An 18,994-nucleotide genomic window follows, 5' to 3' on the forward strand; every position below is an offset into this window, starting at 1 on the left:
CCATCAGTTCTAGAATCTTCACCTTCTTGCCACAACTAGGGTCCTTTTTATCATGTAACCCACGCAGACTGTTCACAATCAGCTGTAATGCCCTTCTTATTACATTGTCATTTTAAGGTGTAACCGGTGCTGTGATTCTGATAGTTTTGCCAAGGCACGCAGCAACTGTTAATCTCACATTTTCTCTCGGATGTCTCATCAACTTGTGTTGCACTAAGGCAATCATTGAGGGCTGCAAAGCCCAATTCAATACCCTCCGATCAGACTAGCCTACTTTGGTATGAATCCAACTGCTCCAAATTTAAAAGATTATATCCAGAGACTTCACGGGCTCTAATTACAATCCAATGTTAATCTTGTTTCCTATTGCCTTTTCCTTCTGCAAATCCCTTAGCTGTTCATGATCAAAAGAATCATTAAATTCTTTTGAGAAAACTTCATGTTTCAGATTGTCCATTGATTTAGATTGCCTTCCCAAACTCTACTGCACCGATTCTGAGGCATGCTTGCACAGGCTGAAAAAGTGTCACAGTAATATGCTGCCTTGTTTCACTCTTTTCCTTGCAATTTTTTACGATACGGTTTCCTCACAAGCAGATCACCGAGTTTCCTGTTTTGTTATCTGACTTAGGAGCATGGACATTTTAACAAACAATTTCTTATTCAGACTTTCAGAACTTACTTCTATTTCTAGTGCAATCCTTTCAAACAGTTTGCAGGTAATTGATCTACGAAGACATTTAGTCAAGCCGTATGGTGCAGACGTGAATAATGGGAGAATTGACTCATTTGCTTGCATCATAACAGCACAGCAACCTTCAAAATATTCTGACATCATGGTAGCAGCCTTCAAATTACTCTGTTAATAATCTAGCCCAAGTCTGATGTGCACTTCCATGACTTGAAAGACACCAACTGTGCTGAAAGTGAATAATCCTGTTTGGTGTATATTTATTGCCTTGCCAAATGGTCACTTCTAATCTGAACCTGCGGACTATGGATGACAGTATGTACCATTATGTCTGTTGATATGGCAATATACTGTAGTAATACCCTGTCCTACATGGCCTTAACAACTCTACTCCATAATTACGAATTTAATAAGATGCCAAATGATGTTTTGACTTTCATTCTTGACAAACTTTAACTAACAGTCACAGTCCCACTGGTGGTTTATGATTAGAAGTGCCTCCCACCTCCGTTAGTCAATTCATACTTCACCTCCTCTTTGTGCCAACCCAATCCTTCTCAATGCTCCTAGATATGTCAGCCTGTCGAGTATCACCAGAACCTTTACGTACAGATTTTACTCAAATTTAGACAACCATCCTTGTTCTGGACTGCACACAGCAGCAAGTCATCATTTGTAACTTGTGACTATCCAAAAAATGGTAAGTAGCCTTCCAAAGAACTCTTCAGTCAACTCAGAGCAGCACCTTTAACAATTTCAGCTTGCAATTGTAATATTTCTTCTAGATTGCTTGTTGACAATAATTTGGATGCTATGAAGTGCTTTTCAAGGTTTCTCTACCTACAACTTCTTCCTTGTCAAAATTAATTAAAAGTTTCCTTAGGTTACAATCATCATATAATTACTCTTCAATTGAGCTCCTTTGTTATGCCGGTATGCACTCTCTTTGAATGATTGTTGTTGGTAAAATCTATAGTGTAGCTGACGGATAGAATTGTATCCAAAAGTGTGCGATTGTTGAGTCACCCCTTTGGGAAAGTATATGTACATCGTCCAAAGGGACTATTGGATCATCATTATCATTGTAATTGTTGTACTTGGAGTGCATATTGCGTATATGAATAAAGCCTTTGTTCTATGTTACATCTTAATCAAAATGCAATAAGTATCTTTTTACCCTATACGGTAAACATTTGTTGTCGGTGCCAGTCGTACCTGGTATACAAGAGGTGTTATGAAGATTAATGCCGAATCTGCTTAATAAAGATAGGAATAAAGTAAAAGATAAAATGACATACGTACAACATGGGAAGCACTAATCCTAACACAACAGGTGAAGCGAAAGCAGAAGTTTCAATAGCTTACCGACGGGCACCAAGGGGGTGAAGGAGCATTGACCGAGGGAGTGCACTCACCCAGTAGATCGAGTGCTGAGGAGTTGCTTAAGGAAATGCGGCAGAGATTAAATTTGGTAGAAGAGATAAGGGAGGAGTTCCCAAACCTGTACATGCCGAGGGTAGAGAATTCAAATAGAAGAGAACTAACTCGCATGGCTCGAAGTGTCGAAGGAGCACGAGCATGGAGTGAACTCTTCGTTCTCGATACACTTGATGAATGGATACAGGTAGAGAATCAAACAATTTCGCTTGAAGATCTCTTCACTCTGAGTAATGCGGTTCTCTAAAGTAGCGTGAGTGTGCAGAAAAATGCGGGTACTCAGAACCATAGTTACGGGACTCAAATTGGCCTCTGACTCGGAATATCAAAATTGGACTCGGACTCAGACTCGGCCAAGACTCGGCAAGGACTCGAAAAATCGAAAAACCCATGAAATTCAAAGATTTTTTTCATGCATTATTTAGTTAGTTAACATCAAATACACAATAATTGAGATAAATAGAAGCAATTAACACTCATACACAATTTTGCATAGATCACATAAGTATAACAATGAATTTTTGAAGGAAAAAGAACGAATAACAATTATAGTTGTCTTACAAATTTTTACCATGAAAATGATCAAGGACATAGCCAGTAACACATATACACGTAAGTCTGAATGTTTATAACTTTATGTACAACACTAGAGAGTTCTAACATTCATGAACACGTAAGTCTAAAGAAAAAAAACTCATATACATCATTATAGAATTCTAACACAAATATATGTAAATCTGAAAATATATGTACAACATTATTGAGCTCTACAATGCTAAAAGTGACTTCTTCATAATGAAACCTAGATAGTAACCAATATTGGCAGTGAGCCTTCAATTTGGGTAACTATCCTTCATTTTGAAATTCAGGGCTATTCAATTGTGTAATTTGCTATAACCTGGTTAACAACATTTGAAGATCTAAACATTACATTTCCTGTGTTATTCAAGATTTTCAGACATAAATTTGAAGATTTAAGATTCAATCCTTAATAAATTCCTAACATACCACAATATCATTTTTAGAATTAATATAGACTGAAAAAAATTACCTTCCAGAAATCTCTATCTTTTAAAATTAAAAATTAAAAGAAAAAAAAAAATTCAAATTCGGGAGAGGCTTGGGCTCAGGACTCGGCAAGTCAACCTGGACTCTACCAAGACTTGGCTGAGTTCGAGTCCAAAGGCCATTTGCCTTGGAAAGGCTGCCTCTACCTCGAACTTCCAGAGTCCCAGAACATTGCTCAGAACAACGCGAGTACTCAGAATAGCATTGGTGCACAATAAGCACCATAGATTTAGAAGAAAGTAGCAATGATAGGACCAAATGAAAAATTGCTGAAGTTCAATGGCGATGGGACGACTGATCTAATCAAACACTGTAAAACATGAGAAGCAATCTGGGTGGCGAATAGTGTAAAGGATGACTGGGTCCAACAATTTTCGACGACCCTACAGGGTGTAGCGATTGATTGGTTTTCGGATGTCAATCCACAAAAATTAACTACATGGACAAAGTCAAGAAATAATTCATAGTAGAGTTCTGACTACTAAGGGATGATAACGAAATAGTAGCGGAAATATATAGTACAAAGCAAAGAAAGAACGAAACAATCCGTGTATATGCTAGAAGGCTAAAGGAGCTGGTGGGGAAAATGGAAAGCCAACCGGCTGACGGGTTAAAGAAAAGGTGGTTTGTGGAAGGGCTACGACCAACATTGAAGAAAAAGATGAAAATTGTACCCCCAACGTCATACATAGATGCATTTAACTGGGCGATGGATTTGGAGAGCAGAAAATGAGCTAAAAGAAGAAAAACAAATTTTTGGACTCAGACGATTCATCTTTCGAAAGCAGCAACAGCGACGAAGAGTCGAGTAAGAAGGTTCGAGAATTGTAGAAGAATATGTTATGGATGATGGAGGAGTTGAAAAATCTGAAAAAGAACCCTAATTCAATGAAAGGGGAACTATGGTGTACGGACTGTAAGGAGGAGGGCCACACAAATGGCTCCTGCCTAAAGAAACAATTTTGCGATGTCTTCAAAATTGCAAGATATTCCACCAAAGAATGCTCGTTCAATATGAAGACAAAGGGATGTTAGCAAGTGTTACTGTCACAGGAAGTGTCCATCGCAAGAGCAGGAACAAATACGAACAATGATGCAACCTCAGAAGGGTATCGGAACAATAACCGACACAGACGAGGCAATAACAATAGTAATAATAACAATAATGGAGGCTAAATTCGAGTACAGTACGACTTGAGTGGGCGGCCAATGATACGATGCCGTGCGTGCAACCTTTGGGGACACTTCGCCAGAGACTGTACCACAAAGGAAACACCACAACTGTTGTGTAGATGGTGTGGTCCAGGAGACCACGAGGATTCAAAATGCCTTAAGCAAGTGGTGAACTTGTTAAGTATTGAAACATGTGAAGAGGAGACATTAGCTATCACTCGTGAGCAAGCAAAGAAGGCAATGTATCCAGATGCAGAAGAGGAAAAGAAAAGGTTGCAACAAGAACGAGTGGAATTGGAAAAAAAATCAAAGTCAAGAAATCACAAACAAAAGACACTATTGGCAGCTCAAGGAGGAATCTGGCAAAACAAAATATTATACGGCAAGTAATGCAAATGGAAATAATGACCTTACAATGCCTCAATTACGAATTGCGATATTGAACATGACAACACTCTTGAAAGCAACGGAAGAGATAGGAAAAGATGGCAGCAAAACGACTGCGACAGACCCAATGCTGCTGGCACTCACTATGGGAAGACATCTTGTAGTAGTAGAGATGGGTATCCTCAGAACCATACTCACAGACACAATCGTAGATGGAGAGTCAGGAGTGAATATATTACCAAAAGATGTATGGAAGAAGTTGGGACAACCTACATTGTGGCCACCTACATTTCAACTACTCATTGTTGATCAACACGGAATCAAGCCCTAAGGGACCTTGATGGCACAACCTATAACCATCGGGACACAACCATTCTTATTGGATTTCATGGTCATACCGTTATAAAGAAAAGGGTATGATGCTGTCCTCAGACGGGATGGCAAGTATAGGCGAAGGTAAAACATGATTGGAAATGGAATACCTTGTCAATGGAAGATTGCGGTCGAAGATTTTTAATCGACTTACATAGATGGTAGGAGATGAGGCAGCATCGTCGAATTCCAAAGGTGAAGGTGAAGAGGGGAAGAAAAGAATGGAACTTGACGAAGAGGCAATATTGAGATTGGAAGGAGGGTCTAATGATGATGACTTGGACTCGGTGAACGACCTACTCCATTGGCATATGGAGGACTACGAGCTCTTTCTCAGCTGTAACATGTTAGGGTTCGAAGATGGAAAAGAAGAGAATGAATTTCCGAAGGAGTATAGAGAAGTAAAGGAGGGAGAAACACAAATATATGAAATGCCTGCGCATTTGTTTAGTGAAGACAAAGCTATCTGTCCTCAGACGGGATGGCAGGTATAGGCGAAGGTAAAACATGATTGGAAATGGAATACCTTGTCAATGGAAGATTGCGGTCGAAGATTTTTAATCGACTTACATAGATGGTAGGAGATGAGGCAGCATTGTCGAATTCCAAAGGTGAAGGTGAAGAGGGGAAGAAAAGAATGGAACTTGACGAAGAGGCAATATTGAGATTGGAAGGAGGGTCTAATGATGATGACTTGGACTCGGTGAACGACCTACTCCATTGGCATATGGAGGACTACGAGCTCTTTCTCAGCTGTAACATGTTAGGGTTCGAAGATGGAAAAGAAGAGAATGAATTTCCGAAGGAGTATAGAGAAGTGAAGGAGGGAGAAACACAAATATATGAAATGCCTGCGCATTTGTTTAGTGAAGACAAAGCTATTAAGTATGAAGTGCCTATAGTAAAAATGATGAACTTAGGAGATAAAGCCAATCCAAAAAATATATTTGTGGGAGATGACTGGAATCCAGTCCTGAAGGCATCACTAATCAAAATATTGATGGAATATAAGGACGTATTTATGTGGATGTATAAGGATTTGAAAGGGGTATTGCTAGAGTTATGTCCACCAGATACCATTGATAAAAGGTGTAGTACTTGTACGGAAGAGGTCGTACTATATGAACAAAAATTATGTTGCACGGGTCACATATGAGATTGACTGAATGATGGAAGCATGAATTATTTTTAGTGTGTAGTCGAGTGAGTGGGCATCACCGATTGTGATATCTTTGAAGGACACCACTCAGATAAGAATACGTGTGGACTTTCGATGGTTGAGGAAACAAGACACTGGGAGCACCATACCGTATGACCTTAGATACGGGTATCAAGAGGAGACACGACATTGGAAGCACCATACTGTACGGCCTAGAATAGTAAGGCATATAGAGCACTTTACGGCAAAAAAGCAGCTAAGAAGGAGATTAACCAATAGAGAACATAGTATGACCATACATCTAGGTTGCCAAACATTGTAGTACGCACTAGAGGATAAGGTGGGAGAGGCCAAAGAGATTACTGTATGGATTGTACAGACACAAGAAGTTCAAAAGTTTCTAGAAGTCATTCATGCCGTAGTACTATACGACTAGTAGGGAAATAAACAAAGTGGGAGCAAAAGCCAACCGAACTAGCAAGGAATAGGGAAATAGGTTAAGTACTTTTAATCATCGTATGGTTGCAGGGAGAAAGCTATAGATTGGAAAGACCATACACCCGTACAACAAAACAGGGAGGGAAAAAATCAATACCATCGGGAGGAAGGAGAGGATACTATACGACCTTCTTGAGCAGGAGGAAAGCCATACCATATGGTAAGAGGGAGCCATGGGTGTGCCTATCATATGACGTATGACCTTCTTGGGTAGGAGGAAAGACATACTGTACGGCAAGAGGAACAACAATAGAGAGACTGTATAGGTGTGCCTACCATACGACAAAGGAGGACAGATCAGGAGGGAGTTCATCACCGAATACCGTATGAAATTTTAGTTGTTACAATTTAAAGATACCTTTCGGTTGAAGTGTTATAGAAAACACGTACAGTATAAACACATAAAAGACTACCCCACATAGCACAAAGACCGCTGCACATCTAGAGAAGTAAGGATTATAGCCTTACGGTCATGTTAAAGGGCATGTGAAGGTATAAAACATATATCACACCAGTCAAGCAGAATACTTCATAGGGGCGTAGAAGACATCTAACTGTACAACAAGAGCAAGGACAAGCTTAGCAGTGGCCGTACAAGAGAATTGAAGGGAGGAGTCGTACGGATTTGTACAAACGCCAAAGATAGTAAAAGAAGACTCAAATAAAGTTGTATAGAGGGATCCAACAATTGACCTAATTGTTTTTTGGTAAGGGAAAAAAGATAGAGGTGACAATTATGCAATTAGTCGGAAAGAGAGCTTGGAAAAAGAAGTTGTAGGAAAATACGACGACGACAACCATGAACAAAAACGTGAAAACCTTGCTGTCTAGAGTACGTGTTCCAGGTGGCACAAGTACAAGCAAAAGAAAGGCAAGCAAACAATACGGCCGGTTGCAACTGATAATCTCACAACACAAAATGGCTCGTTTAAGCGTTTTTGAATGGAGCAAAATGCAGGAGATGGTGGCAAGAGACACTTGATAACCATTCGGTGAAAACCAACCTTCGAAAGGCATATGTTGAATGGGCAATACAGATGCCTATATTCTGCATTCGAGACTACGAATGGTTCTTGCACACAATGATAGAGACGTACGATAGGTTCTCTCGAACTAGTTCATTTGTCTATCTTGGATGCAACTTGGTAATATCATTCAGACCATTGGATTTCACACGGGTATTTGGAATACCTAGTCATGCTTAGGGTGGAAGGAAAATCGACAACAAATCGAAAAAAATTGAGTCAAGAGGTAAAGGCATAACTAATACAGTTGGTATGCAAGGGTTTGACATAGATAGAGAAAGAAGCCCTCACAGACACGTCAAAGGGTAGAGGATTGAAGAAGTCCAACGTTCAGGAAGGGCATTGGCATTGTCTTATGGACGTAGTAAAAAGTTGCCTCACAGGATTGTATCGCACTTCAGGCATTTCATTCCCACAAGTGGCAATGATGAACGAGATCCTACATGGACGACTATACGATAGGGCTGCATTGTTGGCAAAAAGGATGTATGAATTAATGACATTGTAGTATAAGACGTTCTACATGCTGCACTACGCAATTGGGTTTTTCTTGGAGGCAACAATGCAAATGATTCCCTATGACAAGTTGGAGGCCAAGCCTGGGCCACTTGTGCTAGCTGAACCCCCTATCATGGAGTGGAGACACCTTGACACACTTGGTAGCAAGACCACAATTGGAGGGAAACGACTGAGACCAGATGGAGGAGATACTGATAGTGGTCGCCATGAGACTTCTACAGACGAGTGAGACCGACGAGGAGGACGAAGAAGAGGATGAGGATGCAGAATTAATTACAACAACGCCATTAAGATTTTTGTAGTCTACACTCTTGGAGCCGACTCACTTGGTTCTAGTGGGTACACACGACATTCCAGGGTTTGGTCAATTCAGACCGCCGGTGGTGATGACTCTGGCTACAGTTGCGATTCAGCTAGTTGCAGAGGCATTGCCCATTCCGGAGGTCGTATTCGTAGGTGGGATAGTCACATTCGTCATCGACGACAATAGCTATTCCATAGGTAATGATGGAGCCTGTTCGAGAGGGTTTTCCAGCCGTACGAGAGGTAGGGGCTGATATACTTATTCCGGATGAGGAGATGGACACTCAAAAGGGAGTGATGGAGATATCGATAGGTGAGGGTTTGAAGACACTCGCTGTTTATTTGGATGTAGTGGGCTTAGATGTAGTGGTTACGATAGATGCAACATTGCTAGCAGTGCCAGAGGAGTTAGATAGAGAGAGTAGAGCCCAAAGGTTGAGCACGTACTTGAGTATGAGGCTTAACCGTATCCTAACACCACGAGTGATAGGCATTTCCATGCCTATGCGAGTAGTAGCCCCGAAAGGAGATCCTGTAGGCATGTAGACTCAGGTGGAGGAGAGTTACCTGACACAGATTGATGGGATACCACCTAACATTGTTGAGCAGATGGAGGAAGCAGTGGAGACACCCATGGGTGCCCAACAATAGCCTACAACAAGGCGAGAGACAACGATGGAAGAGGTTGTTGAGACATTTTTTTGTTGATTTAGTGACTCGTGCTCACTAAGCGGTGGCCTCTACACAGACACTTGCCTTGGACTTAGTGGTAAAGGAGTTGGAGTGTGTCATATCCTTCATGAGGGTGGGATGTTTAGTGGTCTTTACGGTTTTATTTGAGGAGCGCAGATGGCCAAGTGTACAGATTACGAAGATGCGCTTTGATTGGGCCACTACGAGGGAGACAAGTATGGAGAGCCGCATAGAGAATCTGATTGAGGAGATAGTCTAGATGCACAAGGATGTTTATTATGCCCTTCGAAGGAGCCAAGCAGACCGGGTAGAGACAAAAAGGGCTTGACAGGAGTCAGCTACCAGGGTAGCAATGATGAATGTGGAACTAGCTACAGAGAAGGCAGTTTGGGAGTTAGAGAGAGTAGCTTGGGAATTTGAGAGGACAACATTTATGACCCAATAGTCACCTACAACAGGTGGCAACGGAGGAGGAGAGGGAGCTTGGAGAGATTGTTGAAATGATGCAATTAACCTTGGAGATTCAAATGGAGGCTGAAGCATATTTGAAAGTATGAACTGGACAAGTGAGGGAGCTATGAGTAGAATTGGACGAGCTTACAGCACATACGTCTGCTACACCAGGGATACGTCCTTCTTTCTAGTTGTGAAATTTGATGTAATTAAGGGATTAAGTTGTTGAATCATGTTTTTGAGTTTGTTGTCTCTATTTTGTCTTCCGGAGATGACTTTACTTTTTGGGGGGGAAGATGTTGTCAGTAAAATCTATAGTGTAGCCGACGGGTAGAATTGTATTCGAAAGGGCATGTGATGGTTGAGTCACCCCTTTGGGAAAGTATATGTACATTGTTCGAAGAGACAATTGGATCATCATTATCATTGTAATTGTTGTACTTGGAGTGCATATTGCATATATGAATAAAGCCTTTGTTATGTGTTACATCTTAATCTACTGAATACGATAAGTATCCTTTTACCTTGTACGGTAAACAATGATTATCATAACACCTCTCAAAAACTAAAGATGATAACTCACAGACAAATTGCACTAAAAAAATCGTTTGCAAAGGAATACGACAGTAAGATTAATATGAACTCTTTGTGCTGGTTGTTTGTAATTGAGGCTCAACAATTTCTATGTATGTTACCTATAATAGGAATCTTTTCTAGAGACGACCCACACTCGGTCTAGATTGTTGTGCATACCGTTGGCAGTTACAAATTGCTGATGTTTGCATAGATTGGTCCTGCATATGCTTGCAAATTCCAAAAAACTCTCAAACAATGAATCTCATACAACTTCTTATGTTGCATGTGATGCAGGTGCACCTTTGGTTGGTTAGCAATGCTGCATGTTGGTGTGGTTTGACGTTGGAATTGGAGGACGTGGTCAAACAATTAAGTGGGACTCGATCGATACTGAGTTGGTTTGATTGCTATGTTAACCGAGTGATTCGGTCAATGAAGATGTTCGGTGATGCTTGGGGCACTTGGCAGATACTCTGAACTTGGTTTACACTGGGAGCTAGCTAGTAGTGTTGCCCGAGTAGCTCGGTTAATGAAGGGGGCTCAGTTGCTTCTAAAGGACTCGTCACATACTTGGTGCTCGATTAGTGAAGAAACTCGGTTATGTCTGGTGGAATGCTGACATTCGACATGGTTTTCTTTAACGCTCGGTTTGGTCTTGGCCTTTGTGGTGTCGAGTTTTTAATGAGCCGACTTTTATCAATTAATTTGTGTATAGGTATTTAATTTGTGTTGCGGCCAACTTGTGGCTTATGCAAACATTTCATGTAAGGGTTTATTTTAATTTTTAATGGGCTAGGCCGACTTTTGTCTTAGTTGGGTATAAGTATGGGGTCTTGTGGAGTCTTTAGTCATATTCATCCAGCTTGGAGAAGAGGATGAAGTGTAGGAGTGAACTTTGAAGGGCTAGTAGCTGAGGCTTGGTAAACTAGGAGATTGCTTGGTGGGCTTGTGAGCACAACTTGTGATTTCCTCTGGTTTTCCTACCAGAGTGTGGATCTGGACTAGGTGGGATTAGTGTTAAGCTGGATCTTGCAGAACTGTTTTGTAATTGCTTTTTGTATTTGGCCCTAACTTGGAAGGCCTCATAGCTAGGTACATTGCATGTAAACAGTTGTTTTATGAATAAAGAGTTGCATTGTATCAGGTTGTGTATTTGTGTTGTGTGGTTATTTGTAGGGATCTGGATTACCTCTAGTAGGGGTACCTTTAGATTCTTGCTGCATTAGGTGGTATCAGAGCTCAGTTGTTCTTGTGTGTGTAGACTAAGCGTCGAAGTTGAGTCAATTTGCACCAGGATTGAGGTGAAGGTTAGAAGAGAAGGTTGATCTTGTGGATCTGATTAACCTTTTGGATTTGTGGATTTATTGCTTTGGGTTTGCAAGAATCTTGGAAGATGCCTCCAAGAAGATTGGACCCTAGGGCGATTGATGATCTTAGTGATGCTATGGAAGAAAGGATCTCGGAGAAGATTAAAGCAAAATTCAGATCTGAGATGTTGATGAAGAGTGACATGATTGCTGAAATTGTGAGTGCTATAGGTGGTGTACCTCGGCATGCGAAACTTGAAAATGGTTATGAGGAAGTTGTTGAAGACTTTGAAGTTGCTGGATCGAGTGGTGAGGATGGAATTGATCGTATGGAGAGACCTATTGGAACTAGGGCTGGTCAATTTGCTTGACTTGGATCTTAGTTGAGGTTGAAGCATAAGATGGATGTTTCTAATTTCTCAGGTACTTTGAATCCTGAAGACTTGATTGATTGGATTGGTGAATTGGTAGACTACTATGAGCTTGAGGATATTGAGGATTCACTTAAAGTAAGGTTGGCTTAAACTAAGTTGAAAGGACATGTTGCTTTTTGGTGGAAAGAACTGCAAAGAGACAAAGAGGTGGAAGGTGAAATGAAGATCACTAGATGGAGATTGATGGTAACTAAGTTGAAGGCTAAGTTCATTCCTGTAGATTATGAACTCGAGTTTTTCAAGAGGTTGCAAAATTTGAGACAGAAAGATATGACTATGAAAGCTTATACCGAGGAGTTCTACAAGAAGACTATTCGGTTTGGACATAAAGAATTGTCAAAGGAGAAGGTAGCTCAGTAGATTAATGGTTTGAGATTCAATATCCAAGATGAGGTTGGTATGTTGAAGATGGATTTGGTTGAAGATGCTTATCAGTATGCCCTAAAGGCAGAAGATTGTACTCATTTGATATGGTCATGATGCATTATTCGAATTTCATTGTACCATGTATGATTTATATTTTTAATTTATCATTATCATTATGTTTGAAACTTTGGTGTTATTAATGTTACAACTTACTATGAGTATGTTACTAAGTTCAATGGTCATTGGTTATGAAGTTTGAAGTTTGAACTTGTGGTTCGTGAATCACATATCAATTTTCTATATTCATTGTTCAACTATATTTGGTATGTTATATTGAAGTATCATTTCATAGTTAGCATTTCAAGTCATATATGTATATTATGCAACTCCCTCTCACCCCCCCCTATCCCCCCTCCCGCACCCCAACTGTCCCCCCGCCGTCCCCATATCGAGGCCCTTTTTTTCCCGCACTCGAAACTCGTCCTAACGTCCTGCTGCACCCTGCGCCGGTGTAACACTGGTTTTAATTAATTTAGTTTACATCTTAAACTTATTTAATTATAATATATAATTACATTTAGTTATTATTTATCTAATTTCATATTTAATTTTTAGTTATTATTTATATTAATATTATTATATTATTATATTATTTATTCATTAAATCTCGTATTGTAGAAGGGATATTATATTAGATTATATAATATTAGTAACAATGTATTCCTTCATCATCATAATAATAATAATTATTTGGATGATAATATAGATTATAGAGTATTATTATTATTTTACTCAACATAAATATTATTAAAGTTATAATTATATTTTATTTATTAATATTTTCTATTCTTATACTTAACTATATTGTTATTAAAATCCAATGGGGACATTGCACAACACGGGCTGATTATTAACATCTGCCTTGTGAAATACATTTTGCTCATTATGGTTTTAATTTATTTATTCCATGTCTAACCTCGAGTATAGACAACTTTATATTACAAATTACTGCTATACAATTTTATGTGGCTAAAGCGTCAAAATTTATCTTCAAATACAAAGCACAAGTGCTCCTTAGTATGCATACAAAAGTACTTCTGTTCAAATGCCAAATATAATAAACTCATACCTTCAATTCAAATTATCTTTATTGTTGCAAGTCCGGTGTTCATTCAAAATCTCCTCAATTACTACCATATGTATCACTTGCCTCCAACTTGACTTCCATTTTTCCTCTTAACAATGATATCTGCAAGCAATTATTTTTCTCTAAAACCTATCTCTATAGGAAACTCCACAGTATCCCCAACTTTGTATCCCTCTAGTGCAGAACTCGAAAATTGCTGCAATCCCTGAAAGTCGTCTTCAAACTCCCATAAGTGCAAATGTTTGCTCAATAAGTGCAAAAGGTCCGATAAATCAAACTAAATAGCATATATGTCTCGACGTAATATATTAAAGCCTGATAAAGCTACCAATATAAATCATGACAAATACCATAACCATAAATTATCCGTTTATTTCGCTCTTAAAGCTTAATAATATCCATCATCGATGTTAATTATTTGGGTGCCAATTTAATAATCCCAAAAATAGGCTCGGACCAGATAGTACGTTTCTTTGTCAATATTAAAATATCTTCACAATATTATTGTTCTGGAAAATATGACATATGCTTCTATAGGAATATTGCCGAACTTTGAAGAAACTGGATGGTGCTACTAGATACACCAAGAAATATCCGCCCAACAATAAAAATAAAATATTTATGTAAATATGCCAAGTTCAAGATAAATATTTTTCTTTTGTATTCCCCAACTCTGGTAGAAATTTCAGCACTGCATATGCCTATTACTCCATCTGTATATCTGCAACTAGGTTATGATGAAACCTCTGGTTATACCCAACAGGATGACAGGTTTGAGGCTCTGATACCTCTGTAAAGACCTGAATGGATATTGTCCCAGATTTATCTCAAAATATTTTTCAGAATATAATTAGGTGAATTATGAATATAAACCAGCAAATGAACCAGTATGCTCGTTAAAATTCTCAGTTCCGAACAACTTTGGATTTGCTATTGTATTATAATAACTATTTATTACAACAACTTAATGTTACCCAACCTTAAATACAACAAAGACAGTCAGATTGGACAATAAAGATAAGTGCAAGTACAAGTGACACCTGAAATGACATCTCTCACGAACAATGGGTTCTTGTCTGCTGTTGTTTGGCTAGAGGGGTTCTGTCTTCAAAGCTGGTTCTAAAAATGAAAGCAGCTTGCTTTCAAGTTTCTACAATAGAAAACTGATTTGAGATCTAATAACCAAACATAGTCCAAGTGTACCAAAGTGAATTCATCATCCCTCTTTTAAGGACCCAACATGTGACTCTTGAGCTTCCTTCCTCTTCTTTCGTCTTTTTTTCTTCTCTGTCACCTTTTAAGCCCATTTATAATATTAAACTGACCCATTTTATAAATTTTTTATAAGCTCTCATAAACCAAAACTTTATGAATTTAATTTTAGAATTCCTAGTATCCCAAAAAGGGGACATTAGACTTGCGCTGCCATTCATGGTAGGATATTAATTGCAAACAAATTTAGGAAAATGGGCCTCACAGGACCTTCGGAGCGTGTTATGTACAATGGAGTAGAGGAAATTGTGTATCATATACTCTTGGGCACTCCTTTTGCCCAAGGATGTTGGTGATGGCTATGTGCTAAGCCTGTATCAGTTTTCGGCTTTTGCAATGACATTGAGAGCTTGTTCAGAGGTTGGTGAATCTTGAATGGTCATGCTCTTTTTATTGGTCTATGGATGTCTTGTCCTTCACAACTGATTTAGGACATCTGGAAAGGGCTCAATAGGAAATTTTTTCAAGCTAAGAATATGTCCCTGATTGTTTCCCTAAGTAAAGTTGAAGCTGCAATAATCGAGTTGATTAATGTCAGATTGCTTTGTGCGATAACAAGACGAAACTAAGGTGGCATGGGCCAAGGATTCTACCCTTCATTGTGAATGGGGGTAAACAAGCTGAACAATTAAGAGCATCATACAAATGGGCTACCTTGAGCCTAGATGGCTCAAGTTGGATTTCAGTGGTGCTTCTAGAGGCAATATGAGGCCTTTTGGTTTGGTTGTATTATCCGTTTTCAAGATGGCTCTACACTCGGTAGGCTAGTAGTACCGGTAGAGAGACACAAACAGTGTTATTGAGAGGTTGACACTCAATCATTGACTTTCTGATTTGTGAGGACCTTGGTATTTCACATTTAGAAATTGAAGGGGATTTGGCTAGTGTGGTTAATGTTGTGAGATCAAGGACTACCGTTAACTGAATACTCATTTTGATAGAATAAAAGTTTTACTTGTTTATTTTTATTCTTTTGTTATCAAGCACAATATCTAGAGGCCAACAGGGAGGCTGATAAGCTTGTCAACTTGGTTGCTGATGGGGAGTGGTGGGTATCTATTGGGTAGGAATCAGGATTGCTTAATGTTGTTGTGATGATGTAAACTAGACAACAAAATTTAATACAATAACAAGGACGGTAGCTGTGTCATAGTATATTTATTGGTGGATGTCCATCATTTCCAATTTGGACGTGGTGCTAATGGTGAATATGTAGGTTAGGACGGCATTCCCACATGTTTGGACTATCCTTTACTCTTGTCCTTCATCGAACCAAGTAGAATATCTAGGGTGGCTGATTAAAAACTATAGCTTGTTAGAAATGTGGCCCTTTGAAAGTTTAGATGGGACTAAGCATTATTGACCTGCCAAACTCGTGCATTTATTTTCTACTTTCAGAATTGGTGGAGCCTTTGTATCCAATGGGAGTGATGTTTTTTTTACACTTGATTTAGCCGGCTGCAGAAGCATAGAGACTCCAATGAGACTAAGGTTTGATAAGAGAACGATGTCTTTCTTAGGCTATATATTAGACCAACGTCTCTAATGTTACTATTAGAATGGTTTTAGGATGGGAATTTATCATGTCTGAACATAAGCATTGGGTAAATATAGATATTTCTTCGTTGTCCCTGGGTTATATGTTGGATCTTGGAGAACCCATGTTCCAAACATTGCTTTTGCTGCATTGGTTTTCAAAGATAAGTTCATCCTCGACAACATTGATGTTGTTTTGTTGGTCGAGCATGGTATAGGGATTTGCTGGCCATACAACATCAAAAAAATGTTCAAGCCTAGGGTAGAGGTGGCAAAGCAACCCTTTTTGCTGCATATGGACAAGTGAGCCTTAGCAAGAGATTGCCATTGGGTGGCGATTGGAAGTGAGTTTCTAAGGCAGGTACTGGGGGATTGAAACAAAAAAAGATTTGTCGACGAAGAATCTTGTGAAGACTATTTTCTCAAAGGATTTCTTCAAGAATGATTGAGGGTGAAGACTTTTTTAAATTGTTTTTTGGGTCCTTCAGGGCAACAATGCTGGGAGCACTTGAACTAGTTGCTTTGGTATGATTTTGGGCATCCATGTGTCTCCTGTATTGGTTAACTATTTTTTGATAATCGCTGAGAGACTTAAATGGCTATTTTTTGTGATATTCTTTGTATTGAGTAGCATGATATCCTTCGTAGCAGCATGAATCAAGTATGCCTAGGTTAGTATTGGCCTCAGGTTGGGGTCATCTTGGAGCTGCTGCTCGAATGGATACCTAAACTTTTATAATTTTTTATGAATATTAATATATTTACACCCTTCATTTGTGTCATAATGATTAATTTTTTATTTTTTTAATAACTAAAGTAAAAGAAATGTTGATTGCTATGAAACTGAGTTGATTGTTTTTCAAACATGCAAAATATACAAATGCAGCCTTTTAGGAGTGAAATTAAATATAGGGAATGCTTGGAAAAAATGGAAAGAAGAGGCTAACTAGATAACTGAATAGTGTGTAGGATTTTGCTTCTTGAATTGCCTTGAACCTCTTCTCTAAATTGCCTTCAAATTCGTTCAGTCACTCAGCAAATCCAATGTTAGGACTGATGGAGGGTTGGATGTATTTTCATAGATTGAATTAGCAAAATTTATGCAATTCTTTAGAGTTTCTCCCACAGCTTTGCCAAAAGTAGGTTGTTAGCATGTTGGTCAGTTTCTCAATTGTTATATGTAGTCATGAGTATTAGTGAATTTAGTAAGCACTAAGCAAGTGTTTTTGTACTATGGTCCGACATAAAAGAATTTGATAATAAGGCTTTCAAATATTATCAGATCCAAAAAAAATTGGTGGCTAATTCATCAAAATAGTCTTTAGGCTCATTGAACCAAGAAACATGAGATAATCTATTGCTCTTTGATATATCAAGAATAGAATCAAATAATAATATACAAAACTTAGTTATTCAGCAAGCTTTTCATATACACTTATATGAATACGATGATAAATGCTCATACTAACTCATAGGACAACAGTATAATTCCCTACTTTCCCATACCATTCTTTTTTGTTTTTTCCATCTGTATCTAATTCTATGAACACTGCAACAATGTATGCAATTGGCCTAATAAGATTTCCATTAAGGTTTTCCACATAATTTTTTCTTTTTGAGGTATACGGGCCAGACAAGACGTGTACCCCATTTTTAGTTGGAAATTCTTTGTCCTGGCTTGGAGGGAGCATTCCTGCCTTTATAGGTCCTATTCATGATGTCTAGTCCATTGAATCAGCCATTGGAATGACAGAACATATAGTTCAGTGGTCATTGATTCTTCTTCTAAAGTTCTCCTTTTTTCTTGAAAATTTGTCTTAATCATCATTTGGAAGCATGCCTGTTACTTAAGATTATCGGGCTCTTTGTTGGTTGGGGCCCATCATTATATCAATATGTGATGGTCCACGTATATTGTCGCTGCTTACTTTCATAGATCTTTCCAGTTCTAAGGTAGATTATCTATGTAGCAGGGGTTCAGAGAGTTACTGTTGTGGTGCAGAATGGAGGTTCTGAGAAAACTTTGCCTGCGGTTGATTTGGTGTCCAGCTCTGTTGTTGATTCTCCTTACAAGGTGCAGACCTCAATCTTCTTATGTACTCAATCCATTGAATATTGAAATCAAATGCATACTTGCATGTTATTTCTGGAATGATTTTATCATAAAATTCATATTGCACTGAGCTTCCTATTGAGCTGATTGGTTGACTTAAGATTGGTTTCAAAGTTTTAAATGATTTCTTGGCCATACTTTTTGTGATCTGATAATAACTCAAGAAAATTTTCTTGAATGCTGTAAACTATCTAGCAGAATGATATATACTTATGCATAAGAAGAGATTAAGTAGCATGCAATGAGACTGTTTTGAATTTGTTCATTCACATCTCGAACCACTAGCATTAATGATTTTATTCTATGATTCAAGCACAATATAGAAAGTTTGGAGTGTGATAATGATGGCCCTCTGAATGGTTGAATGCAATATCCTGGACAATACTAAGTATTGAAATTAGAAAGTAATAAGATACTAATAGCATCTACTTGCTTCAGATTTTTTTTAATGTCTTTTTAGTTCTG

General features: G+C 38.6%; 1 protein-coding gene across 3 annotated transcripts in view; it reads left to right on the plus strand.

Moving 5' to 3' along the window:
• Positions 1-18,994, plus strand: part of LOC149529168 (RNA-binding (RRM/RBD/RNP motifs) family protein) — a 164,034-nt gene that overhangs the window by 56,321 nt on the left and 88,719 nt on the right. For all 3 annotated transcript variants that reach the window (XM_089810470.1, XM_089810468.1, XM_089810469.1), the window contains one exon: positions 18,419-18,490. In XM_089810470.1, coding sequence (XP_089666596.1) covers positions 18,419-18,490 — 72 coding nt within the window. The remainder of the gene's footprint in view (positions 1-18,418; positions 18,491-18,994) is intronic.

The sequence above is a fragment of the Cupressus sempervirens genome, chromosome 11 (genome assembly GCF_028749045.1).
Source record: "Cupressus sempervirens isolate cs-2001-9-10 chromosome 11, ASM2874904v1, whole genome shotgun sequence".
NCBI classification, from domain to species: Eukaryota; Viridiplantae; Streptophyta; class Pinopsida; order Cupressales; family Cupressaceae; genus Cupressus; species Cupressus sempervirens.